This window comes from Lutzomyia longipalpis, chromosome 1, assembly GCF_024334085.1.
Source record: "Lutzomyia longipalpis isolate SR_M1_2022 chromosome 1, ASM2433408v1".
Taxonomy (NCBI): domain Eukaryota; kingdom Metazoa; phylum Arthropoda; class Insecta; order Diptera; family Psychodidae; genus Lutzomyia; species Lutzomyia longipalpis.
In genome coordinates, this window is record NC_074707.1 from 47690100 (window position 1) to 47711518 (window position 21419).

The 21419-nt window shown below is 37.9% G+C and overlaps 1 protein-coding gene across 6 annotated transcripts in view; it reads right to left on the reverse strand.

Annotated features, from left to right (window-relative positions):
• LOC129787937 (uncharacterized) overlaps window positions 1–21419 on the reverse strand; it is a 63574-nt gene that overhangs the window by 10032 nt on the left and 32123 nt on the right. For all 6 annotated transcript variants that reach the window (XM_055823803.1, XM_055823802.1, XM_055823801.1 and 3 more), the window contains exons 5-10: window positions 18389–18531; window positions 14556–14674; window positions 14211–14422; window positions 13760–13995; window positions 2796–3122; window positions 111–2300 (exon numbers count right to left, since the gene is read on the reverse strand). In XM_055823803.1, coding sequence (XP_055679778.1) covers window positions 111–2300; window positions 2796–3122; window positions 13760–13995; window positions 14211–14422; window positions 14556–14674; window positions 18389–18531 — 3227 coding nt within the window. The remainder of the gene's footprint in view (window positions 1–110; window positions 2301–2795; window positions 3123–13759; window positions 13996–14210; window positions 14423–14555; window positions 14675–18388; window positions 18532–21419) is intronic.

Consider the following 21419-nt stretch of genomic DNA (forward strand, 5'->3'; position numbering starts at 1 on the left):
CTTAAGCATCCCCACGGCATGGTAATCCCCAATTCACCCGCCTCCCTTCTCGTTAGTTAGCTACCCTTTCTTAGTAAATCCCAAAGTGTAAGACATAGACTACTTCGTACCTCTTTGCTTATTCTGTAGAAGTCCTTGCGGAAAGTTTCGAGTCCTTTGAGGAAAAGTTTAATCTCTTGCGGTGTCCAGCGCTTATGGAGTGCCGTTGCAGGTGCCTGAAGGAGCTCCAGGATGGCTTTGTGGATCTCCCCATGGGATTCCATGAGGGTCTTGAGTGCCATCTCCTCTGAATGCGTCCCCATGGGTACAGCAGAGCTTTTCGACAGTTCCACATATCGTCGCAATTGACGTTCATCGGTGACAAAAGTTGGATCCCATTGCAAAATATCCTCCGCATTTTCCTGCTCATCATCCTCCACTGTGTCTCTTTCCACACATTCCGGTATTCTCGCTTGATGATTCACCCCAATGTTTATTCGTGGGCTGTCCAGGAGATTTGTTAAATCCTCACTACTCGACAGGAGACAGTCATCCTCCTCCTGAAGGCCATCCTTTATCAAGCAAAAATAAATCCCGGATGCATTTCGACTTGGATTGAGAATTGGGGATGGTGTAAAGTGGGATGTATTGATATTTCTCAGGCGCGACCGGAATCTCTCATAAACACGCGCATAGTGTTCCGTGTGGTGGCGTTTTCGTGTCACAAGACTTGCCAGCGGCAGCATTTTCGGCGATGGTGTTGACGCGGAGGAAATGCTGCTTGGGCTGAGGAAGACCTCACTATCCTTCGGTGGAAGAGGCTGCTCTGTTTGGACGGTTAGTGGTGTTGCGGTGGGCTGCACATTATCATCGCTGGTATTATTACCTTTTGTACGCTTAGCACTTGGTGGGCAGAAGACGCCAAATTCAAATCGATTTGGTCGACTGACAAACTCCTTCGGTGACGACGACAGGAGGGGATCATCTGAATTTGGCATCATCTGTGATTGGAGATTGCACATGGGCAGGTAGTACAGATCAATATCATCAGTTTCCGTGGCTGTTTCCTCAGTTAAATTCTCATTGGGCAGAACTTCCTGGAGGGCCTCCTTGACTTCCTCAGCACTTGACATTGTTGCACTAAAGAATGCCGCCGAGAGCGGTGATGATGGGTTCTGGGCATCTTCGAGGAAACTATCGGGTTCATCGAGGAACGCCAAATCACGCAAACGATCTCTATCGGGATCCTCCTTGAAGATATCGGGTTTTTCATCCAGCATGGATTTACTGTCGCTGAAAAGTTCATTCTTTAGCTGCATAATGCGTTCGTTGTCAGTCAATTCCTTGCTAACGTCTTCCAGGAAGGCCGTTGGTTTTTTCTCATCCCCAAAAAAGGGACCAACATCGGCAAAATGATGACTGTCATCCAGGAAGGGGGATGCCTGTGCTACAGCTTCGTGGCTCGCCGGTGGGGTTGGGTATGCCAGGGGCGATGGAAGGGGTGACGCAGATGATTGTGTCACTGCAGATGGGGAATTTCCGTAGAGGATGTAGTCCTTGGAATGGAGGGTACTAAATTCCGCCAAGCTCTCGGGTAGCGGCGAATTGAGGACAGCCTGCAATTGGCGTGATGAAGCAAAGTTTGGCGTGAGGGTGGCATAATCACCCAGGGCATTCATATCGTCAATTTGCTCAGAATTCGTTGTCCCCTCGTGGAGGAGTTGAATCGAATCAACCGCCTGGAGGAGCATGGCTGTATCATTCACACCATACACCTCATTGTCGTGGAAGAAGCCACTATTGGAGTCGGTGGAATATGCGAGGGTGAACACATCACTCGTCCCCGGGGCATCTTGGGAGATTGTCAGTGCCAGGGGGGTGCTCTCGTTTGTGCCAATCGACAGTGCTAGTGGTGGGGTTGTGGTGGGTGTTCCCGGTGTACTCTTAGTCACAGACGATCCTGTGGATGTTTCGGCAACAAGGGGTGGCGGTGGTGGTTGTGCTGCCGTCCCAGGATCTGAGCTTGTCCTCTTAACCGCCACCTTCGTGCCGCGCTTGAGGAGCTCAATCAACGTAGCATCCTTGCTATCTGGCTGGGAAGACGAGAGTACAACGTCGGTTTTTGTGGTCTTGCCAGCTACAGTTGGGGCAACACTCGTTGCAATTTGGAGCGCAGTGGCAATTGTCGTGGTGGTTGTGTGACACAAGCTGGGTAGGGTGACGCCAGCTGAGGTGGATGGCGTCAATTTGGAGGATAGAAAAGACTCCGTGTCGGAAAGACGACGCGCAGCTAATGGTGGTGCAGGCACAACAAAGGCACCCTTTTTTGCGCGCGAGAGGGGGAGTGGAAGAAAAATAAATAAATCTCACTGTGAGTTGCCATAGTGCGTAATATACATGTATGTAATATAGAAATCAAATATTTTGTATATATAATTCACAAGAAATAAATTTTTTTAAGGAAGAAAAAAAGAATTTCTGGACAATGGAGGCACTTGGCCATGAATTCTCAAAAAGTGAAAAACTCCCGTGATAAACTCCTGAAGGCTTTAGCTCTTTAAAAGAAACGTAAAAACCGGGAAAATCGTACGGGAGTTTATCACAGATGCATTATTTTTCCTAGAGGATCAAGCTCATGTGAAGTTTTCCTCACTTTTTCCCTGCAAAAATCCTTCTGGAGTTTATAACGAGAGTTTTTCACTCTTAGAGAATACAGCTCGTGGCGAATTATACGCGAGAAAATCATTATACATTTTCCAACTGTTCCCATACTTTTTGACGGTATCCTTACTACGGTATTACATATAATGGCTTACCTTGAGATCCTTGCTTCGTTTGCTTATAATCTTCTCCTCAATGAGAGCTCTTACACCCACACTTGCTGTCTGAAGGGGTGGTCCTGGTGTCTCCTTCTTATCACATTTCTTCGTTTCGGCATCCTTCTTGAAGTACCCGCCATGGAGACGCATGTGCCCATTAAGGGCTGGAATATTCTTGAATTTTCGATGACACAGATTGCACTCCACCGGCTTCTGTTCCAATTTTGGCACATTCGGTCCTATAGATGGGGATGATGAATTGATGCTATTTGCTGCATTTTCGGAATTTGGTGACAACTTTGATTGTGTTTGCTGCAATTGGGTCTGCAATGAAGCAACAATTCACATGGCATCAGATCACTCACATACATGTGGACTTTAGATATGTATGTAGGTATGTACATAGCAACACAACACGTTTAAATGGTATAGAATCAGCAAAGCGATATAATTCAATTATCGAATGGAATAGGGCTTTAAGTATTTTCCATTTTAAACGCACTTAAATTCTATCTTGCGCAACAATGGTGTCAGAAGTGGGATACAGTGTAGTATGTAATGTACGTATTATTGCTATATAGAATAGAAGTGAAACCCACACACATAAAATTTATTTTCAAAAGCTCTCTCTGTCGTGAAAATTGCATGAAAATTTGCATCTCGTTCCTCCCCTACACCCACGCAACCAACCAACCTAATCTCTTCCTACCGCTCTCACAAACCCTTATTCAAAATTTCGCTAAACTATGCGGTGGTTGCAGAAGTGACGAAGAAGCAACATAAATATTTTAATTGTCTATAGTGTTGGCATTTGGTTGGGATGGGGGTGTCTCCCCATCTCTTTTCCCCTTCGCGCAATACTCTACTATACACACTAATTCCATTTCTGGTGGATGGAAGAAGAACTTGGTGCGGTGTTAAATGAATGCATAATAATACTGATGAATGGAAATGAAAGAAAAAAGGAAGGGTAACTGTGCGAGAAAAAAGGATCTCTGCAGGACGTTCTATGCGATGGCGTAAATACGATGATGAGGGAGCTCCGAAAAGTCTAGAGGAATGAGGTTCTGTGTTGTACATTGCTGTTTTCCTAATTGGACGTCTAAATCCGCTTATAGTCAACAAGGTTTTATTAAAATCCATATAATAGGAGGGACCTAGGAGCTTGCCTCTTTTATGTACTACGTATACGCTACTCTCCACAAACTCCAAACGATGTACATTTTCTGTTAGACTTTTATGTATTAAAATCCTTCTATGCTGACACACGATTTTCCACACTGTCCCCCCGCATTGTTCCACGCATTTAAAATTTATTTCATTTTTTTAGCTGAGCTTTTCACAACCCCTGGGCTAGATATAGCCCTCCCACCTCCCCCCTCAACCCCCGGCAGTTGGCTGTTCAATGAGTAAATGACTCCATTTTCTCGCATCACCATCCCTTCTTCAATGCCCATAAATTTAAATGGTATCCTAATATTGGCAAAGCAGCAAATTTTCTATTATATACATACATACATATAAATTTCTATATAGTTCATCAATGAGAAAATTATGTATTTTCATCGTCTTACCAGTGAGTAGGAGAAAAAAACTAATTTTTCCTAATTGAGAAATCTTTGAAAAATAAAAATCCAAGCTTCAGTGCAACATTGAAGTCATTTTGGTGAAATTTTTTTCTTGCTGAAGCTTTAAAATTCTCTTCTTCTTTTTAAAGTTTTCCTATAAATTAGGAAGGCAACTAAGGAAAAAAAATTCCAGCAAAGAAGCTCCATACAATTCATTTTCCGCCCCCTCCGAAAAATATATAGTCATGTACTTAGAACAGAGTATGTATATGTGTATGCTCCCGAAAGCTCCAAAGTGTTCAACTTGAATAACAATTTAGGTCAATTTCCAGCACTCATCAGATAGCGAAGTGAAGGACTTTCTCTCTCAGAAATTCAGTTGGTAAATGACCATACCCTTCTCCCTCCCCCGTATTTATATTCTTTCACTCCCACTCCAAGTTCTCCATTTCCTTCATCTTTGGCCTGGCCAAAAAACACATAGACACATACATACATATTCCCAGCCAACTCTTGACGTCCCCGCAATGGCCTCAGCATTCACCCCCCCATATTATTTGCATAATGAATTAATATAAAATTGAAGTTTTCTACTGGTTGGAAAGTGGCAATAAAAAATTGAATTTTAAATTAGAATCATTCCTTGTGTCGTCCCCCCTTTCGCGCCAGCAATATTCTAACCGTGTGGAGCGAGAAGGAAAAATAAAAAGGACAAAAAACTTTGCCAATTTTGCTGACTTAATTTAATCGCTATGATGATAAAATTTCTCCATCGTAACATTGAATATATAACAGATATTGATGGTTTTCACTGCAAAACTTTTTTCCATCGCATACCACCCACCCCTTGCAATATACTAAATTCATCCATCCACACCTCGCACCATTCGTCGTGACTTTTTCGCCTTTATTGCTCCCATTTTCTTATTACGGAGTTAAATTGGAATTTTTGTTGTTGTTGTAGGATTTAATATATATCGCGCGCTTTTTGTTCTCAAAGCTCTGCGTGGGAAATCTATTGACACAATTTGATGCAGAAGGAAATTAAATAAGTGATGTGTAGCAAATAAGAAACGTATTATGCCAATACTTTCTCTTTTTTATTGTTGCTACAGAAAACAAGTCGGATTCAACGAGGGTTGGAGACTTTTGTTGAATAAAAAATGTTCAATCAAAAGTTTTCTATATTAAATTGAGAAAAATTATTTGATTTGATTGCATTTATTTTAATTAAAACTTTAAGTCTTTGGAAGTTTTTTTAAATTAATAATTTTCTACAGTATTTTAATGATCAATTGTACTTGGAAACATGCAATAGTTTCACAGAATGAAAGCTCCTAGACAGTGGTATATAAATATCAAGATTGAGATGCCAGAATTTTCACCTGGCGCCTACACTTTCTCACTATATAATCGATTAAATAGAATAATATTGAATTGATTGGAAGAAAATTCAAAGATCTTCTTACAAACATTCTTTTTATTGTCCTTTAAATTCAATAACACGTACTTCTCCCAAACTCATTTTATGTCATTTTAATACTTTTTCTACATCCTCAATCATGGGGAATGTTAATCTTGAATTCGTAATTACACGAGAGATGTAAACTGCATTTTAAACTTTTATGAAAACATCTCTCGTTCGCTCAGTCAGCAGCATGAATACTGTCCTCGAATAAGAGGAAGAAAATTGAGGTAATTCCCAAAGATTTGTCTCTGTCGTCTTCTTTTATACATAATACACAGATGTATATTATGTTATATATAGCATCGTATTATTGTATATCCAAATAAAACTCGAGAGCTTTACTGTCACTTCATCTTCTCTGTGCGCTTCTCGTTGGTATTTTAGATCGATTTTCCATTAAAAGTTAAAGTTTTCCATTCAATACGTTGGGGCTATTATTACATTTTTGCTGTGTGAGTGTGCTTTTCTTGAACAAAAATGTTACTTCTTACTTGTCGACACTCTTTCAACCGTTCACACGACTCATCCCCTTTCTCAATCACCCTGTGTTGCTGAGAAAAAAATCTCCCCCCACGCTCCCCAACCGAGGGTATTGAGTTTCTCAATAAATGATGGTGTGGTGGCATCTTTAAAATAATAGCAAATTACAAGAGGGGGACGGTGATTCGATCACGGGCCATTGAGATTGGATGAATGACGCCTCACACCCACCCATCCACCCACTCACCATCTCGCCCACCCCTCTGGGTGGCAGCAGGTGAACGTGTTTGAGTTTCGATTAGGAGGATTTTTATAGACGATGGGTTTAATTAATTTTATGGTTCATATGATGAAAAGGAATTCATTTAATTCCCCTTCTCTCTCTCTGATTCAACTGGCGCGCGAGGTGTGTGTTGTATATAATACTAAGTTGCTCGGAAAATTGTGTCGCCTCGCCTTTTTGTTCTTCACTCTTTTTTTTTGTTTTATTATTTCTCTCACACTGTCGGCTTTTTATTTCATTTCACTTTGAGGGAAAAAGAAGAAAAGCATTCGCCTTTCGCCTCCCCCACCCACCCAGCAACCCAAACCCTCAATCAATGTTCGCACGAGATGTTACTGTATCATGAAATGGCACAATTTCTTTCACCATCGTCCCTTATATATCTATGTTGCAAAAGAAGAAGTGGGTGGTTGCGGAGGGATGGACGGTATAGGGTGGGTGAGGAAGGCAGTCACAGAAGATGGCAGGCAAGGAAAAAAAATAAAGAGTGGTTAAAGAAGAAACGTCCCCATAAAACTTGGAAGAGGGGATTGTATGGTGGATTTGATTGGATACAGGAAGAGGAATCTATAAAATAATCTGGATTCTGCCATTGTTTTCATCTCACAAGACATCCCTCCTATGTAAGTAACAATATGTATGCCGTATACTTGCTTATACGAAACATTTCAAAGTTGTCTTTAACAAAAGTTAACTTTTTTTTGCCTCTCTCTTCTCTGCCAACGTTCCTCCTCGATAATTTTACATGAGAATTTTCTTTCATCGAACACACGGGCAAGGGGGACAACCAAGGGGTTCGGGTGGGTGGCAGGAGAGCTTTGGCAGACATTGTTTGCTGTTACTTGCAGAAAAGTTGGGTAAAATAAACGATAAAATAAGAAAGTCCCCCCGTCCCCTTCGATGCCTTGTGAGACGACGATTTTGATTTGGAGCCAAAGAGAAAGAGCGCGCGAAGGAAAATTGCGACAATAGACATTTTATTGATTTGCTAAAGCACACCGATGGGGCCTGAGGGGGGGAAAAGGCTCTGAATTTGAGGTGCTCCTTTAAAAACTGTCTTTACTTAAAATTTAGTGCTTTGGTATTTATTTATACAAAAGGGTCTCCCGAGGAGGTCATCAAACACTTTCGCAATTATCACCGGTTTTGTGGTCTCTTTTGTGTGATAAAATTATACAATAGACACCATTATACACACAAGATATTCACCACACTATCTTTACTATTTCACTAACATACCTACAGAGAGCGAGCGATTTATATATAGCTAAGCAGGACATGAAAATAATAATTAGCCATTGGACTAATCTGTCATGGCATTTTGGTCGTTTTGTATGAAATAGTTGAATGAAAAATAATAAATTTAATTGATGCAAAATTGCAAACAATTTAATTCTTTTTTTTGTAGTAGCAAAAGAAGAAGATAAATAATCCATACGATGAATAGAATAATTATTGCAAGAGTGGGCACATGTATAGTTAACACTGTTAACAGAATTCCATACATAAGCAAATGGAAATGCCTTTATTTCACTCTGAATAACCTCTTCAACAAATTAACATAATATTCTCGCCTCTTCCCCCGCCCTTCCCTTCTCAGATCAATGAATTAATCTTGTACATTAGTTGATTTATGATTTATGCTGCATTACACTTTAGTAGACATATAGAATTGTATGATAAAGATATTTTGTGTCTATGCTCTTGTTATGTATATATATAACATACCATTGATGTAGTAACATAGGAATTTTGTGTATTTATAAGCAAATTAGATATTATTCTGTGAAATTTAATTTTCATATGCAAATTCACAGAATAACCTTATTGTTGATTGAATATGATTCACTTTCGTAACAACTATGTACATATATGTATACAACACAACATCTCTTCGCTTCGGAGAAACTTTCCCAAAAGCTGTGAGAGGGATTAATTTTATTAGCAAATTTTCCCTGTGGTACTGGGAAAATTTACACAATTTTTTTTCTATCTTCCTCTCTTATGTCATTTGAATATGGTTTTCTGACCTCTCCGCATAGGATGGTAGAATTTTACAAAATGAATATACCAAATGAATGGGGTAAGTGGGTGGGTGGGTGGAAAAAGAGAAAAGGGCTGAAAAATCCACACACCCATCCACCGCGGGGGTAGGGAGTCATCAATTGTGGAGAGCTTTTCGGTGTGTACGCTTGAGCTTTTGTATTCATTTACATCGCAATCATTAAAATGAAAATTGTAGAAAACGCGAGAGAGAGTTGTTTCGACCACCAACGCCATGTTTATGTACTCTACTTATACATACATTTTGTATGTGTGTACATATTCCACAAAGTGGAGAGTATTTGATAAAAGCTGTGCTAAAGTAATTGAGGCAAGCGCCATTTTATTTATGCAAAGGGGTTGATAATTTTTTTTGCACGAAAATGGTTTTTATTTTTCATTCTACTATTTTTTTTCATGTTTAAATTAACATTATTTTTAATTAGGGGATTTGCAGAAGTTTATTTTTTTTATATTGTAAAAATATCTTTAGGAAAAAAGTTAATATTATCCTTTAAAGAATCTTTTACAATATATTATAATTGAAAAAAAAATTAATGAATTTCTTTTCTAACTCTAATATAAATTTATTTTCAAAAGTACTTAAATAAAGATTTGAGTTAAATTTGAGATAAATAAATAAATTCATACCTATTGGAAAACATAATAAATACAATTACGACCCTTATGTGTAGTGTATATAGTAAACTTCATTAAAACACAATATAACAAGCAAGAGTAGGTATATGTAAATTAAAATTAGTATATTATGTATTTTCTCTATTGAAATTATAATATGTCTAGTAGCACGTGCTATGATCTATTCATTCGTAGTCTCCAATTTCAGTCAACTATCAACCTCTTCTCATGCTTTGAGCTTACCATTGGGTATGAGAGGCTTTCAAGCTCTCGAAAGAGAGCTTCCAATTCCTCTTGTACGCTTTTTGAATCTCATGTGGATGGGTATTGTATGGCAGAGGAGTATATTCAACCCCACCATGGGTTGTATGTGTGTGTGGTGTATGATTTTAGAGATTATAACTTTCTATTCGCTTTGTAATTTCCCCTTTAAGTACTCTACATAGCACCGAGATACCTTTGGTAGCCTCACAGTAGGTATACCACCTACATTCTATACCTTTTTTGTCCACATCGTTGGTAGGTGTTGTGTCATTATAAAATGAGATGAGGTCGAGGAATGGTCTCATGCAGAGAATATAGCAGAGAAGGGGTGGTTTGTAACCAAAAAGGTGTGGGAGGGTGGTGTTGGGAGATGAGGTTATATGTGGAAAGCCTCGGTGTAGCCACCTATTCTCACACGTATTCAATTTTATTTAGTCGACTAAACCTCTGCACAAAGTCTAGAAAAATATTAGTGGAAGAGTGTACGGATGAAAAGGAAGGAGAAAAAAAAGACTTCCACCTCTAATGGACCCTCTATATCCTCTTAAATAGAGTCATACGTAGAATACACGGCATACATACTGTGTGTGGGGTTAGGATGCTTAGATGGGGGATGAGGTGGAACAATGAGAGCAGATGGGATATATAGAAAAAAAGGGAGAAGAAAGCTCAATGCATAACACATATGTATGTATGTATGTAAGATTTCTCCAAACGAATTTTCCCTTAACCAACCATTTTGTGAGAGTATAGAAATCTAAGAGATTTGTGAAGTAGTGAAAGCTCCCACGGTGAGTACCCCACATCTCCCCCCGACCTCCCGGTTTAACCCTCATTGAACATTTGGGATTGTCTCACACAAATAATGTATGTATATGGATGTGAAGGGAGACAGAAAGAATTGTGTGGAATCAGGATAATTCGATTTAGTGAACTGGAATTTTTTCCCCGTTTTAACCATCCTGGGCCAGGATGAAAAATATACATAAAACGTAGAGCTAGACATACCCAAAATTAATAAGATTAAAAAATAATACAATTTTTTTCACTAAAATCATTGCTAAATCGTAAAAAGTTAGATCTTCATTGACTCGATTATTTTCGGAAGAATGAAAATAAATTATAAATGTTTTAGAAATTCAATAAAGAAAGCAGGGGCGTAGCTAAGGAAGCCTTTTAGGGGTTTAAGAACCTTTTAAAAATTCAGAGAGCTCAGGTTTTTCTTTAGATGCCAAAAGAAACGATTTCCATGCTGAAATACATTAAAAATGATTTAAAATATGTTTTGCAAACGATTAATAAATGTCACACGTTCGAAAAGAATCATCAAACGTAGAAATATTCTTATATTGATTTCTATGCTATGCTTACAAAATGCTTATGGAGTTATGCAAAAGCTGTGCCTATTCTACAAAAATCAGATACTAAATTTGAGAAAACCTTAGGATTTTGTCTGGGTACTTTTGAGTCATTCGCAATGAAGATATACGAGTTATATCGTGTGAAAATGCTGTGAAGGAAGGAAAAGCTCTCCATATATCTGCATTTATTTTTGCACACAATGAAAATCATCGCATACAGCACATTTTATTCTCAAGCCACACACCACCAATATCTCCCTCGATGGTCCCCAAACTCCTCTTTAGATATGTGCATAGGTTTTTGGCAGTGAGTGTGTGTGGATAAATGAAAGCGATTTCGTTGAAAGGGGTTGGAGGTTGGGCTATTGGAGGGTGCAATGAGGAGCTAGAGGGCGAAAGGAATGGAATTGGTTGGTGAGTTTGAGCTCAACACAGCGAGTTATAGAGTTCCAACATCTGGTGATGTTCGACTTTCTGGATGAATGAACATGGGGAAACTTGTTCCCAAGGATCTCAATATAATATTGCGGATTTATGGGTGAAGTTAACACTTTGCCAGTTAAAAGTTCTTTTTTCCCACACCCTTCTGCCTCCCTTCACTGCACCCCATGGTCCCGTATAGCCTTCTCATGGGCGCTAGAATTGTGTTATGTATGTATGGAAAGGTAGCAGCACACAGTGCAAAGTCATATAAATTCAAGTCTCAATATAGCCAAATATGTGGGAGAGAGCGAGAGAGGAGAAGACAAGCATGAAAAACCCCCAAATAATTGGAAATAACTTCATCCAAAAGCTCCATGTGGTCCACCTGTCGTGTATGTATGCCATCGACCCCCTTTCGTGACATTTAATATTCAATTGACGATAAATAATACGTGGAGTTAACAGGGATAATTTTGGGGCTATAGGGGTATGAGAAATGAAATATTTTACGATGGCACATTGTTTCCCTCTTTATTATTATTATTAGTGTTATTTTGGGTACTCATCCTCACAATTTCACATACCCTCCATGAAGCCCCCCCTGAACCCGCTGAATACGGCAATAAATCTGTTTTATTGTTTCCTAAATCCTTATTTTCTCAACAATAAATTGCCCTTGTTTTTCTTTTACTAATAATAAAAAAAAGCGAGAGGAGGCACCCACTGCCTGGGTGATGCGTAGTCTCTTCCCGCATTGACAGCATTAAAGGGTTCACGGAACATAAACACTCCGGGATGGGTTTTTATACCACGTTCATGTGAGGGACTACCGATTCAATTGACATGTAAAAGACGCACGAGGCTACATATTTAGAGGGAGTTTATATGGTGGACATTAATGATAAGTTGATTTGTGTACTAAACTAATTTTTGCTGTTCACTCTAGGGCAGTAAAATCTGCTTTTAAAAATGTAATTTCCTCTCTTTAGTCTTGCAAAAGTAAAATAGTATTGATGACGTAATAAATACGTGCTATAGTTGCTCTAATTTTGATATTTAAGCTTTGCTGAAATTATTTTAGAATGAAATTCATTTAGCAAGATAGCATTGATGCTGTGAATTTTTAGCTGTGTTTCTTTCAGACACAGCTTTTGTGTACCGAGCAAAATCGAAAGTCGTCAGATCGGGCTCAAACTTGGGATGAGCACGAATTAGGGTCCCCACATTCCAAAAAACGTATGCGCCAAAAATTTTTTTTTCCGGCCGTCCGGCCGTCCGGCCGTCCGGCCGTCCGTCCGGAGTTCAGAGCTAAATTGCAAGAGAACGGTAATAGATAGAGACTTGCGGTAAACGGCAAAGTTTAAATATCGACTGGAAGACATCCGATTATGATGTCAAATTTTACCCCCCACCCCCGCGTCCGCCATTTTGGATAACCTCAAAATTTTGTTTTCGCTATATCTCAGCCCCTGTAATAGGTAAAAATCTGAAATTTTTATATGTTATAGGGGACATCAAGAGCTTTCCAACGATACCTCACTTTCGAAAATCGGTCAAGCCGTTTAGTCAATATGGCCGCCACAATTTTTCATCGAAAATCGACCATAACTCGAAAACGGCTTGACCGATTTTGATCAACCCGGGGTCAAATGAAAGATCTCAACAAACCCTACAACTCTCTAGAACATCCGAAGTTTCAAAAGTGACCGCTAGGGGGCCAAAAATCGAAAACAAAATTTTCGATTAGTTTTCGATGAATATCTCGAAAACGGCGACATAAATTTTTTTCATTTTTTGATATGTTGTAGCTGACCATATTATCTAGCTTCATGCCAAAAATGAAGAAAATCTATGGATCCGTTCTCGAGATATAGCCTTCCAAAGTTGGCATGTCATATCTCGAGTTCTACAAGTCCGATCTTGATCAACTCAAGCGCAAATGAAAGGTTTCGTGAAACCCTACAAATGTCTAGAACATTGCAACTTCGAGAAATGACCGCAAGAGGCGCTAAAATCGAAAACAAAGTTTTCGAAAATGGCGACCTAAATTTTCTTCATTTTTCGATATGTTATAGCTGAGTTCAAGACCTTTCAAACAAAAAAAAAATTATGAAAATCTATGGATCCGTTCTCGAGATATGGCCTTCCAAACATTTCTTAGGGTATGACTTTTCAACTTTTCCCGACTTTGCGCGTATTTAAATTAATTCGCGTTCTAGTTTGCTCTCACAAAATTGGAACACTGAAAGAAACACAGCTCCCGTAAGCTTGGTCAGCTTACCAGTACATTTTTGTCTCACTCCCACTATTGGTAATTCGTATCTTTTTTAATAAATAAATATCCCTCTGTGCAAGTGAATTGGCATATGTTATGTGTGTTGGGGGAATTTTCAGTTGGGATTTGCGGGGATAAATGGCAATTGGAATCCTACCTGCATATTCCATGTTCTCGGACGTGGTGTCTGGCGTTGTCCAGCTGAGGCTGTCAGACCCGCGTTGGCTTGTTTCGTCTGCTGCATAATTTGACTGATGAGATCCAACTGTTGGCGTGTTAGCCCCTCATTGCCGACTCCCGCTGGGGAGCTGGGTGATGAGGGTTTGGAACTTATGTTGTCGCTGGCTGAACTAAAGGGGATGCAAGTGGCTCCGTGTGGTGAACTCGCGTCACCTAATTTGTTCGACAGAGAGAAAAGCACAATTTATATATTAAATACCTACGTAATACGTTGTACAAGCAATGCATTGGACGGGGGTGGTTATGAGGGAAGCATCAACAACAACAAAAAAAACATTATATAAGTGTTTGGGGAATTGGTATGTATGGTGATGGGTGTTGTGTGTGGTGTGTGTATATTAATTTGAACTTTGGGAGCTTTTACTAACCACTAGCTGTGGCTGGTGACAAGCTTAGCCCAGTTGGTGGTCCTGTTGAGGATGACAATGATGAATGCGGGGTTGTTGGTGTCATTGCCAGGGAGCTATGATGATTTTCTGTATGTCGTCTAAGAGATCGAGCATCACAATAGGACTTTCCACAACCTTCGGCTTTACACTCATATGGTTTTTTATTTCGATGAGTCAGCATATGGCCATTCCTGTGTGCGATAGACAAATTAGTGGTCAGGATGGAATTCTCTCTCTGGTATAGGGATGGGGATGCTATATATAATACATTTCATATGTGGTAAAGAGAGGGAGGAAAGAAAAAGTTCCGGTCGATATACTTACAGATGATCCTGCCTCTTGAATGCCTTCGAACACATCCCACACACATATTTCCTCTCATCGCTATGTGTTAATTTATGCTTAGCTAGGGCGGAGGCATTCCCAAACACTTTGCTGCAAACCTAAACATTGCGAAGAAAGAGAGACATTTTGGGAATGAGAACAAGAAAAAGCACGGTGTGGTGAGCTTTATGTATAAAAGGGGGGCAAGGGAGGGATATTTTTATTCACTCAAATCACACAATAGACACAAAAATTTCGTTATTCAGAGTATATTGAGCGAGAACGTTAATACTCCACCCACTATGTGGCAGATATTTCCTCCTCTTCTCTCCCTCCCCCAACACTTCTCACCACAATTTACCATACAAAAATATTACTAATGACGCGGAGGTCTTTTATTTTATTCTTTCTCCTTATCATTTTTTTATGTAATGAAATGAGGGTATACACACACAGCATGGGGAATTGCAGGTATTTGGGATGCCTTTGTACTCAAAAAGTCCCTTTTGCTTGACAAAAATAAATTCTTCTGCATAGTTGAGCACGAATAATTATCGTAATTCCCGCTTTTTTAACGCGCACGCTACAACTTTTCTCTGTCTTTGCCATCCTCAAACCAATGTGCTATGTCTTTTGTGCTTTAATTGGTCATTACTGTTGAAATGGGCAAATGAAATTTGAATTTTTCCTATTAATAAAAAAATCGAGACGATACTGGAAAATTTTATAGCCTTAAATATTTAAATTTTGAATATTTTTTCCGAGTTCTAAAGAAATTAATATAAAATAGTTAAATCTTTTACTTTTTTTTTTAAATATAAATTTGTGATGAAAGCTTTAATATAAAGAGTATTATGCACAACATATGGAATATGTCCCCTGCATGTAATAAAATTTAATTTTTAAATTATTAGTTTTTTTTGTGTAGCCGACATAGAAATAATGAAGTAAAAATGGAAAAATTATTTTTCTCCCGGTCAGCGTCGGAAATGAAATCTCAGTTCAGAATTAAACGCGCAATGCCTTCCTCAGTGGATCATGTGCAAACAATTTCTGAACATCATCAAATAGTTTTTTGCAGAAGGCATTCTAACATGGAGACGGCAACAGCGGAATTGAAAAACTGTCGTCCAGCAGAGTTTTCAAAAGAGACACAACTTTAAATTATTGTTTAGCATTGTCAAAGATTGAAGAAAAGTGTGATCATGCCCCTGAAAAGCATTGGGAAATGTGCAAAATTACGACACTTTTCTTGATTGTTTGACAATGTTAAATAACTTTGAAATATTTGTTTTTTACCTGTAGGAGGCTTACTCTATGTATTGTGCATCAGACTCTTTCTAAAGACAAAACGGTTATTTCATATAAATCAACCAAGAATGCGCTATTTTGACTAGGGAATGATTTAATTTATTCTTCTTCTCAATTTAAATCAATTTAGCGAAAATATAGATACCTATTATATTTGAAAAGTATACCTATATAGAGTGATAGGATGTGGTTGGATCATTAAGAAAGAAAATTTTATTTCTATGAAAATTGCAAATTAATGATGGGAATTCATCATGATGGGGAATGAGGAAGGAGATACGAAAGAAGAATTAAGAGCATTGTGATTGTGCGGTGTCTATGTTGGCAGAGGAATGATGATGGGATTGAGGGTGAGTGGGTGGTTGTGTGTTGAAGAAGAAGACAAATAAATAGTGACATTCTTTACTTTCTCCCAGCACCATCACCAGGCTGCAACATTATACCGCCACCCTCCCGCCCCTTTATTCGTAGTCCGTCACTTGAGTAACTCCGCCACCAACATTGGTCGGGGAGGAAAGGGTGTGGGGGGTGGTGGTGGTGGGAGTATAAGAAAACGGAAATGAATGCGCAGAAAAAGGTAAAATGTGTGTGAAGGAAGAGAAATCAAGTGGCACTTAAAATTCAAACGACGCACAAACTCCATTAGACTCCTGTCACCGTAAAAGATAACCATGGTCGTTCTGCACACACAATTCCTTTTCTTTCTTTTATTTTTTTTTTGCTTCTTCTTTTACTTCTGACACCATCAAACCCGAAAAAATTGCAATTCTGACACGTGAAAATGTTTAAATTTTTCCCCTTTCACACAGCTCTTGTGTCAGACATCATGGGGTCAAGGAGACATAAGACTGTATGTACGTACCTACATAATATGTACCTGTAGGTAATATCTTTGTGTGAAAAATGAAACCAATTTAGGATGAATGAATTTCTATTTTATTTTATGGAAAAGTTTGTTTACGGGCGCCATTTTTTCTTGCCAATTTTATATTCAACATAATTTTGAAAGAAGGATGGTGAGGAAAAAAGGCAAAAAAGAAATTCGCCCTTTTACCCTCGAGTATAGGAGGTATAAAACATACAACCTAACTTTATGCGAATATCATTGAAATTCAATATCAATTGTTTCCAAATTGTCCCCCAAAATATACAACATTCACCCCCCTCCCTGCCGCCCCCACTCACTCAATCCACCTTTGATAAGGATAAGAGATTGTCCATTTGAAAATATTTTGGGTTTTTCTCAAGGTTTTTCTTCATCAGCATAACTACACATAAATGGCAAAATGGGCAAAATCCAATTCAAAATTCATACAATAACATTTTGTGGTTTGATTGGAGGTATAAATCAGAAGAGAAAAAGAGGTGAAAGGTGTGAGAGAATGGGTTACAATTTGCGCATTTGCTTTTTCATAAATTGAGAATTAAAATCCCCTCGAGGAATTGTCCTGTCCTACTTTTTTTTAGTCTCCTCATTCTGCTATAGATTTGGAATGGAATACTGTGAGATTTTCTTCTCTCCGTGAAAATTATGGGTTTGCTTTTCATTTGAAAATTTCCATCACAGGGTCGTATTAGGATTTTTTTAAAGAATTTTTTAAAAAGTTTTATGTTAAAATTTGTAAAACATAAAACGTCTAAAACTGTTGAGAGGAAAAAAATCTTTTCAAGGATTTTCTATATTCTAATTCTAGCAATAAACTATAGAACTATGTCCTTCTGAATGTCCTTAACTGTTAACATTTTCAGGCAAGTTTCTCTAAATTCTAAAGTCATTATTTGCAGTGTTATCACTTCGTGCATAAAATGCAGTCGGGAAATTATTATATAGCAAGAACTATGAGGGTTTTGTGGTGACAAATATCAAGTGACCTCTATATAGTTTCTAACACCGCGTGTGGCCCCATCTGGTACATTGAGAGCATTTTGTTCCCATGAATGGCGACAATATACACACAGTGTGTATACATGACTTTCAGTTTAACTTGAAATAATTCACGAGAGCACAAGAAGCTACCTATGTATGGTTGAGGATACATAAGAAAATTTATTATTAATTTTCTCATGATATCCAAGTAGAGTACGGACCTCACTTACACTTTGGTTATGTTTAGCCTCTCATTTTAAATGAAGAAAGCTAATGATGGCATTGAATTTACAATTTTGCCATATATAGGAGTAGGAGCATCTCCGTGAGAGAGAACACAAAATGAATGTGAAACCAATTTACGACGATGACATTGTAAATTGCCTGGCAATTTACTGTAAGCATGGATGTACACTGGTACGTTGATAAAATGATAATAGACGCGAGTTTTTCCAACCCCCTCCCTTCCATTCACCATCGCGGCGCGTTTTATGTATAAACAAGAAAATGATGGTGCTTTTGTTGTTAACTTTTTGGGGATGTTGCAAAATAATTTAAAGGGGGTGCGCGATGTAAAGAGAGAAAATTTCGAAAAATGGGCAGAAGGAGAGATGGAAATGTTTTTGGTGTGCAAATAGTGTTATTAAATTTTCACCTGACACTGCTGAGGACCATGACGGGTTGGTGATGCCGTTTTAGGTCGTGCCTTTTTCACTGACATCACATTGTTGGTATTTGGTGTTGATGCCTCATTATTATTTTTGCTACTGCTACCACTGCTACCGCTTGTATTGGTTGCTGCAAAAACAGAAGAGAATGGATTTATTGAAATAAAGTGGATTCGGCATTGGAGTTTCGTGGTACTACACATCGAATTGTAAATAGGGGAGTCTCATGTGTCCTCTCCCATTCACCCCTCACCCCCTCTCCGCCCCTTTAGCAAAACTCTAGGGTAAATTTCGAAACACATTGTGTACTATGAATTAAATATTAGACCCATAAACAGATACTTTAAAGAGGATTTTGGTGGGAATACATTTCCGTCTTTACATATTTAGTTGATGATGGAGTTTCCAGCAACACAGTCTCTCCGAAACATTTTGCACTCAGAAATTCCTTCTGACAAACACACAGTGAATTTCTGATGAATTCCTTCAATATATGAAGTTCTTCATGGATTAATTGTTAAATAAAATTACAATTTCTCGAAAGTAACGACAGAGAGAGGGAGAGAGAGTGCATGGGTAATGGAAGAAACTATGTTAAAGTTTGAGAGTTAACGTGTATAGATGAATTTTTAAAATGCATTTGAGTTCACTATTAAAAGAACTTTGGTTAAAATCACTGAAGTTATAAGAGAAAAAGCATTTTAACAGAATATAATAGTTAATGATAGAAAGAATTCAATGAAAGAATGAAAAGCCGATTTAAATGGTCAAAAACGTCTAAATTATTCAGTTAAAGGAATGAAACAGTCAAAATAATAGAATTAACTAGTCAAAAGCGCAGAAACTTTTCAAAGAAAACATAGCAAATTAAAATAATTATATTACCGTTTTCAACTCTTGAATTGATCAAAAAGATCAAAGTACATTGATGACTTTACTTTTTTACTAAAGTTCTTTTATTCATTGAATTGATCAAGATACTTTTCTCATTGAATAAAACTATCAAATATCAACCTTCAAATTAAATAGTAAAATTCTTAAGACATCAAAGGATTCTTTTAAATCATCAACTAATTAAATTGATTGAAAAGACCAAGGTGGAGGATATCTGACAGAATAATTGGCATTTTAAACCAAAATTCCTTTAGTGGTGACTAAAAAATGACTGATACCAATTTTCCTTTTTTTAAAGTGAAATTCTTCCACAATTTAAATGCCCGATTTAAAGAAAAAAGCTTCAATGATCATTATCCTGGAATTTCTATTCACATTTCTCATGGAAAATCCTGTTTTTCTAGACCTTCTTGTAGGTAGGTGAACCTATTGTAAGTAAGAAAAATTGCATTCGTAATAGCAACATAGGTAAAAGTACTATTTCATTTTATACTTTGTTCGGTTACCTATATGGGTATTTTGTAGAGGAGAAAAGAGCACCAACTCGAGAGAAAATTGTGTGTATGGTGAAGTTTTTTTTTGCCACACCATCGCGTGGTAAAATTTTGCCACTATTTTGATTCAGAATGCAAATACCACATTCAATTTTACTGCTATTTACCCTCAGAACCTCTTCCGTTGGCGAACAGTATAGGAAGTTAAATTAGAATGGATGGGAAGAATAAAACATGGGGAGAATATAGTTGGTATGAATAGTGAAGGAACAATGAGAATGAAGGCTGGTAGATTTATTGTTCAAACATCTTCCTATAATCTTAACCATTTCACATTACATAGGGTTGCGCTTTGTAGCCTATACACCACTATATATTGTACATATATACAATATAGTGTAGTAGAGAAGTTGTGTAGTGTGATTTACATGGTTTATTATGCAAATTGGTACCATGGTAGAATTTAAACTGGGATAAATTCCGCTCTTTCTCTCTCTCACTAAATTTTGTGTCGCGCACCAATCACAAAATTTTCTGTCTATAAAGTTGAATCCGTTGAATCGTTGTGCGCGGAAGGAAAAAAAATCGCGTGTGGTTGAATTTTCTTCTCAAAAATGATGACAATCTCTTGCGGGCTCAATTGAAAATGGGCAAAAATATAAATCCTTGGCATGTGTGGTGGCAAAAGATATTATGGGGAGGGTGTGAAAATGGAAAAATGCAAGACAAGAAAAGTAAATTTCTCCTGCATACATATATGTATGGGGAAGCAATATACAATATTTTTGTGATAGAAAATCGTATACGAAAATGGGAAAACGGAAATCGTACAGAATTGCTCTACTTTTCACCTTCTATACCAGACTCCTATAATACACCCCCGCCTCTGTTTCCACACCTTAGGAGGATGGTAGTACATCCCCTTTGCACACAAAAGCCCCCCCCCAGTACTCTCTCACCTCACTGAAAAATTCCAATGCATATCAAAACGAATAAATTTGGTATTTATGCAAGGAAATTCCTCCATCTCACTGCCATACACAGCACACACCCACGCTTTATACAAGAGGACTACGTCATATTCACAATAGCAGAAGGGAAAAAGGGAAAATTTACTATGCAAATAAGGAGAATCGAAAATTTTCACTGATATGACATCCATTTGCCTGGAATAAAATTTCCCACATCCTCTTAAGAGGTACTTCTCACTCAACCCCTATATGTATGTCCTCACCCTGCACTACATATACCTTTTTTTCTCCCACATTACATATGCAGAAATCAATATAGAGTGGATGAAAAGTCGAACTCCACTAAAGATATTTTCGTTAAAATTTATCAGTTCTGTGTCTTTTTGATATTTTTTCAATTTTTTTTTGAATCAAATATTTACAAAAAATCTTTTTTATAAAATTTTCAAAATATTTTAGTAAAGGTTTTATTTTTAATAATGACCGCGGAGGGAGTTTTTAATTGACAAAATATTTTTGATATTATTTTCCAATAATTTTATTTTAAAATAGTTGTTTAAAAAAAGGTAGAAATGTATTATTCAATTTTGCTACACCCTGTACGAGACGATTCTGAAGTATTTTCAATTTTCTTCCTGATACATTTTTTTGTAGCACGA